The sequence below is a fragment of the Oncorhynchus mykiss genome, chromosome 12, assembly GCF_013265735.2.
Source record: "Oncorhynchus mykiss isolate Arlee chromosome 12, USDA_OmykA_1.1, whole genome shotgun sequence".
NCBI lineage: Eukaryota > Metazoa > Chordata > Actinopteri > Salmoniformes > Salmonidae > Oncorhynchus > Oncorhynchus mykiss.
The window spans coordinates 7,606,822-7,613,818 of record NC_048576.1 but is presented as its reverse complement, the minus strand read 5'-3'; the positions used below and the strand labels follow the sequence as shown (position 1 = coordinate 7,613,818).

Below are 6,997 nucleotides of genomic sequence, written 5' to 3'. Positions count from 1 at the left end.
TGTGCAGGAACAGTAATACCGACTATAACAGTATTATCATAAATTCCCCTAGTCATCCCTGAATCAATTTATTTAACAGTTATTTAACTAGGCTAGTCAGTTAAGAACAAATTCCCAAATATTCTGCAGACAGTTGGTTGGACCAGAAAAAAAAGAAGGGAAAAATGGTCGTTTAATATGTTTAAATGCCCTACATACAATCCCGAGCTAATTATTTCTAACCAATCGTGAGTAAAAGGGTTTGCCCAGGCATCCAATAGAAATAAAAACAATTTGGGCGGACTATTTGAACGGAAAAAAAGGAGAAAGATGATTGGTTCGTGGAAGTGTCAATATCGAGCTGGTGTAGAAAAACAACCCTCCGTACTAAATCCATTGTAATTCATAAGTAATGTTTAACCACGTTACTTATTACAACATTAAATTTGTCTAGCGCTATCAACTCTTTAATAAGTACTAAATAGTAGTAAACTACAAAAGGAGGCAGACTTTCCTCGACAAGTCAAAAGAAGGTGGATAGCTACGGACGTGATTGGCTAACGCGACATTGACGTCCGTTTCTGGGTGTGGAAATTCTCAACATCAACAAAAAGAGAAAAGAAATGAGAAACTAGAGATTACAAGGAACAAACAATAGTTTGGGACGTGAGAATATATCGATGTAACTAACATAACAGGTAAATATTGAAATTCATAAAGTGTACACGAGATGCAAGAAAACTGAATAGATGTGAGGTAATGTGAAATGTTCTAATGCTATTGTAAGACTATTTTATCTAGTTCAATTAATTCCTTCCTGAAGCCAGGATTAAATGTTTTTTTAATCATGATTATGATTTTAAAACGGCACTATAAATCTCTATTGGTTTTGCCTTTTAATGGTTGTCGATGAAATTTGGCATCTTCAATTGATTTTCTCACAGCGAAAAATCTAGATAACCCAGTTCGCTGCCTTGGCTTTGTTATTTATCGTCTCTGTTAGCTAACGTTATACCCTGGCTGGTTTAGTTTGCGCTACTTCCTCATAGAGCAGTCGAGATTTTACACAAAAACATGTTGTTTTTTTTACATCACCGACTAGTAGCTGCAACCCGCTTTTATTAGACTAACATTTTAGTCGATTGAACACCAAGATCTATGAAAATCGAAGGGAATTGCCAGGGAATGAACTCTGACCTAGGCGAGAACAAGAATAACCCCCCCACCCCGTCGACGATTTGAAGCATTATTTGTCATCTAATAGATTCAAGCGAACGCCGTTTTGCGGTGTTATCCATTTTTCTAGTGTCTCACAACATAAAACATTTGGCATAACTACAACTGTTTTTCACTCTAAGTGGGATTTGTTCTGATGTATGTAAGCGTTATTAACCTAAGACATCTGACACCGTATCCCAGTTGAGAGAGGGGGGGCAGACCTTGAACCTATCGCCTGGGTGAATGAATGTAACGTTTACGGACAACCATTAACATCAGACTCGTGTTGTTTTACAGTGGAAGGATTTCAGATTTCTGTAACAATACAGTCTAAAAGATGGAAGCCGTTAAACTTATGAGGGAGCTGAAAACCAATTTTGAACGGGAGATGAATTATCTTCCGAAAGAAACGGGACTCCACTTGATCGAATCAGCCAGAGAGGTAGATATTCACTGCAGTACAGTAAATATGCTGTACGATCAATATTATTATTATTATTATTATTATTTTATATAAATAAATTGTTAAATATAAATCCTGTAACAATAACATTATGGTTAAACAAATATATATTTTTAAACTACCACCTATTACATATTAATACACATTTAATGCCTAAAATGTTTTATGAATTACAGAATGCCAGCCAAGGAATCTCAGCTAAATGTAGGGACGTCAAAGTGGAAGACCTCTGGAGCCTGACCAGTTTCTTTGGGTACAGCACCCAGACCTTCGTTCTGGCAGTCAACCTGCTAGATAGATTTTTGGCCATGATGAAGGTGAGATGAAAAACCAAATAAAAGCAGACTGCAGAAAGAATTTCAACCCTTTAAAAATGTAACATTTTGTTCTCCTTTCTTGACAAAAACAACCATGACACTGAGCATGGACATTTACAAGTTAAATGAAAGGAAGGTGGTTTGACTAATGATTGCATATGTCCACTAATTACAAGCCTTTGTGTGTGTGTGTGTGTGTGTGTGTGTGTCTGTCTCCTCTTCAGGTCCAACCCAAACATTTAGCCTGTATTAGCATCAGCTGCCTCCACATCGCAGCCAAAGCAGTCGAAGAGGATTGTAACTTGTCTTCCACCAATGAACTTATTCGTATCAGCCAGTGCAAGTTTACGGTCTCGGACCTCACTCGCATGGAGAAGATCATTTCCGAGAAACTCAACTTCCAACTCGAAGCCATCACAGCCTTAACCTTTTTGCACCTATACCATAGAATCACACGCTCACACACCTCAGACAGGTAAGGCACCCATTATGACAGATACAACAAATAGCCTAATTCTGAAGATAGCAATGGTGACATAATGAACTAGACATGAACTTTAAGCAGCTGTTGACATATCTGGCTTATCATTAGGGCTGGCACAATTACCATATCTGACCAATCACGGTCATCCAAAATTCCATAACGGCCCGACTTATCATCATGGTGCTGTCAAGACAACTGGGATCTCGTGGTGGTGGTGGGGGGGGCATCGCAGTGCTTGAGGTGTCACTACAGGCCCCGGGTTCGATTCCAGGCTGTCACAGCTGGCCGTGACACCCATGAGGCGGTGCACAATTGGCCCAGTGTCGTCTGGGTTTGAATTATTTCTTTATTTAACTTGGCAAGTCAGTTAAGAACAATTTTTGATTTACAATTACGGCCTAGGAACAGTGGGTTTGTCAGCTCAGGGATCCGATCTAGCAACCTTTCGGTTACTGGCCCAACACTCAAACCACTAGGCTACCTGCCACCCCAGGGGAGGGTTTGGCTGGCCGGGATTTCCTTGTCCCATTGCTCTCTAGATACTCGTTGCGGGCCGGGCGTCTCTAAGCTGACTTCGGTTGCCAGTTAGACAGTGTTTCCTCTGACACATTGGTGCGGCTGGCTTCCGGGTTAAGGGAGCCGTGTGTCAAGAAGCAGTGCGGCTTGGCAGGGTCGTGTTTCGGAGCATGCATGGCCTCTTTAGTGCCCTACGTTTTTATAACTGTGACCTTAATTGCCTACCGTCTGTAAGCTGTTAGTGTCTTAACGACCGTTCCACAGGTGCATGTTCATTAATTGTTCATGGGAAACCGCGTTTAAACCCTTTACAATGAAGATCTGTGAAGTTATTTGGATTTTCTTTGAAAGACAGGGTCCTGAAAAGGGGACGTTTCTTTTTTTTTGCTGAGTTTATACACAAATAGATATACCAATCGGAGCTCGTCCCTCCCCCCCCCCATTATTGTTTCCAAAGTGACATTATTCCTGACTGTGAAAGGACAGCACTGGTTTTATCTATTGGAACAGCATTACTGAACACTCTCAGATAACAAGTTCCCCACCATCAGTTATGTAACAAAGTAGCCTAATAACCTTGTTTTCCCATCGAACTGATTCAAATGAATTTTGTCTCTCGTAAAGGAAGGAGGCCCTGAACCTCGACACACTAGAGGCCCACCTCAAAGCCTGCCTCTGCCGCATCACATTCTCCAAAGCTAAAGTAAGGCGCGACCCCAGAGCATTAGCAGTCCCCAGCGTCTATAGGCCTAGTTTACATATTCCAGTAGACCTCTAGGCAGCAGTTTGTGATGTACGGTTCTTCTTTGTTCTCTTCCAGCCGTCCGTCTTGGCCCTGTCCCTCCTCACTCAAGAGATTGAAGCCATGCAGTCTGTTGACATGCTAGAAATAGCACATAGTGTTCAGCGACATCTCAAGGTAAACCACTACTGTAGTGTCAGGCCTTGAGAACTTATCACAAAATAATTTTAAAAGTATTCCTTTGGTTAACAAAATAACACAATCAGTTTCCTGTCATATTTGCACACAAACATATTTTTCTGTTGCCCTGGAACCAGTGTTACATATTGTAAAGCCCTTAAGCCCTTGTCATATGAACCCTTATGGACAACTGACCCATATGGGAGGACATTTTTTAAAGGGGCCCTTTTACATTCTCGGCCTCAAGTTCTCCACTGCCATCCTTTAAACAACACCTGGAATCCATCCCAATGGTATTTGCTGACCCTGTCTGGGGGAACCAGGCCCACCTACTGGGGGAACCAGGCCCACCATGTTACCATGGTGTCCAATGTTATGATGACCCCGGTCTTCTTTTACAGATCACCGACACTGAGCTGCTACACTGGAGGGGGCTAGTGGCCAAGTGTCTGTCTGACTACTCTTCACCTGAATGTAGCCGACCCAACAATAAGAAGCTTGTCTGGATCGTGTCGAGAAGGACAGCTCAGAACCTACACACCAGCTACTGCAACGTCCCTGAACTGCCGACCATTCCTGAGGACTGCTGGGACCAAAGGTAAACAGGAATACATGATGAATACTGTACCCGTAGGAAGGAAGAAATTCTTCCAACGTGCTCATCAAAAACACATTGACAGTAGGCATACATTCCTGAAAAGTACATTCTTGGAGCAGGCCTTTCTAATCGACCTGGCCCGGGTATCCTGGAAAGATATTGACCTCATTCTGTCAGTAGAGGATGCCTGGTTATTCTCTAAAAGTGCTTTCCTCACCACCATAAATAAGCATAAGCATGACCCATTCAAAAAAAAATAGAACCAGGAACAGATATAGAGCTTGGTTCACTCCAGACCTGGGGGAACCAGGCCCACCTACTGGGGGAGCCAGGCCCACCTGCTGGGGGAGCCAGGCCCACCTGCTGGGGGAACCAGGCCCACCTGCTGGGGGAACCAGGCCCACCTACTGGGGGAGCCAGGCCCACCTACTGGGGAGCCAGGCTCAGACACTGGGGAGCCAGGCCCACCTACTGGGGAGCCAGGCCCACCTACTAGGGAACCAGGCCCACCTACTGGGGGAACCAGGCTCAGACACTGGGGAGCCAGGCCCACCTACTGGGGGAACCAGGCTCAGACACTGGGGAGCCAGGCCCACCTACTGGGGGAGCCAGGCTCAGACACTGGGGGAACCAGGCTCAGACACTGGGGGAACCAGGCACAGCTAATCAGAATGAGTTTTAACCCACAAAAGGGCTTTATTACACATAAATACTTCTCAGTTCAACACTTACCATGTTGCATTTTATATTTTTGGTTCAGTTTAAAAGGGCACATTTAAATACCTCCCCCGACAATTAAGCCCCACCCCTCCAGTGTATGGCCACTCCTAGTTTCAGTTATTACAGTATACTATAGTAATCCTGTGTGCAACCTGTGACTTGTAAGGGAGGGGGTTTCATCCGCCCTGTGACGTCACGGCCCTGCCTGTTGCGTCAGTTAACCTAGCCCTACAGCCTGTCTACAGAGGCCCATCCCTGTCTGCCTGGCTCCTTCACGTTGCTCACAATTACTCAGACATGACATGCATGCGGGTGAGTGACTTGTCACTTCCTACCTGCCTAGCAACCAGTTGCCATAACTGCTCAACCACATTGTTGCACAACCAGTTAGAGCTCCACATTCCGAAGATGACTTGAATTGTTGGGATTAATCCTGTAGTCAAACAATAATAGTAAGGATGAAAATACATTGACTGCAAACAGGATCAACGATGAGAACTAACCTGGCCGTGCTGCTGCTCCAGTTTCAACTGTTCTGCCTGTGATTATTATTATTTGTCCATGCTGGTCATTTATGAACATTTGAACATCTTGGCCATGTTCTGTTATAATCTCCACCCGGCACAGCCAGAAGAGGACTCGCCACCCCTCAGAGCCTGTTTCCTCTCTAGGTTTATAATCTCCACCCGGCACAGCCAGAAGAGGACTGGCCACCCCACATAGCCTGTTTCCTCTCTAGGTTTTGGTTTTGGCCTTTCTAGGGAGTTTTTCCTAGCCACCGTGCTTCTACACCTGCATTGCTTGCTGTTTGTGGGTTTTAGGCTGGGTTTCTGTACAGCACTTTGAGATATCAGCTGATGTACGAAGGGCTAAATAAATACATTTGATTTGAACTAATTAAATATTAACATATTCAATTGTCCCCCCCCCTTTTGTTCTTTCAGCGAGGACTCGTGTGAAGACATGAGTTCTGGGGAGGAGAGCCTGAGCAGTTCCCTGGGTTCTGATGCAGAGGGACCTTACTTTCCTCTTTACTTCCGTTGCCAGAGCAACCGCCGAAACAAATACCACCATCCCAACCCCCTGTGAAGGAGCCACAGTGCCTGGGTTCCACAACCACCGTTTTATACTGTAGGGTCATGTTCATTAGTGAAAACGTTTCGTAGCGTTAAGACACGTTTAGGAAGTCACGTTTAACATGTGACAGCCCATTTTTGGTTCCTGGTGAATATAACCCAGGAAAAAAAAAAAATGAAAAAAAACTTTCCTATATAACATATTTCATTTTGTTAGTTCAAAAGGGCTACCAGTGTGTGGCCTGTTACAAACCAATCAATATACTGTATCTATCTTATTCTAAGCTAAACAAAAATACATTTATGGGGAAACTTTAATCCTGACGGGCAGCGGAATCCACCAACTCAAAGATAAAAACGTTTTAAACTCTTTTGTTGTTGTCGTAGATGTAGCTTTAAAAAGTGTTGTTGGTGCATGTTTGGAATTGTAACATTCCAGCCACAAATCAGACAAGTCTACATCCCAAATTAGTATCCTATCCAGTGCACTACTTTTGACCAGAGCCGAATGAGCCCTGGGCCAAAAAGTAGTGCGCTATAGAGAATATCGCGTAGCATTTAGGATGCACTATAGAACACAGCCACGGTACAATAGACTTGTCTGGGGAGTAAGAACATGAACATGGCATAGTTTTCCTATTACATGTTATCATCGTTCACTGCCTGATGGTCCGGTTATCCCTCTACAGGGTTCAATGGTCAAA

At 43.8% G+C, this 6,997-nt stretch overlaps 1 protein-coding gene across 1 annotated transcript; it reads left to right on the top strand.

Moving 5' to 3' along the window:
- The first annotated feature begins 483 nt into the window (after positions 1-483).
- LOC110536901 (cyclin-G2) lies at positions 484-6,862 on the top strand. The gene is made up of 8 exons (XM_021622576.2): positions 484-677; positions 1,495-1,639; positions 1,837-1,977; positions 2,202-2,452; positions 3,602-3,680; positions 3,798-3,896; positions 4,301-4,497; positions 6,162-6,862. The coding sequence occupies exons 2-8, from the start codon at positions 1,535-1,537 to the stop codon at positions 6,304-6,306; spliced, it is 1,017 nt and encodes a 338-aa protein (XP_021478251.2). The 5' UTR covers positions 484-677; positions 1,495-1,534; the 3' UTR covers positions 6,307-6,862.
- Positions 6,863-6,997: the final 135 nt, after the last annotated feature.

What these genes read in the sequence shown, in the direction of transcription:
- LOC110536901 (XM_021622576.2), top strand. Translation starts at nt 1,535, where the DNA reads ATGGAAGCCGTTAAACTTATGAGGGAGCTGAAAACCAATTTTGAACGG. An exon ending in TCACATTCTCCAAAGCTAAA is followed by an intron (nt 3,681 to 3,797) that starts GTAAGGCGCGAC and finishes GTTCTCTTCCAG; the next exon opens with CCGTCCGTCTTGGCCCTGTC. An exon ending in GAGGACTGCTGGGACCAAAG is followed by an intron (nt 4,498 to 6,161) that starts GTAAACAGGAAT and finishes TTGTTCTTTCAG; the next exon opens with CGAGGACTCGTGTGAAGACA.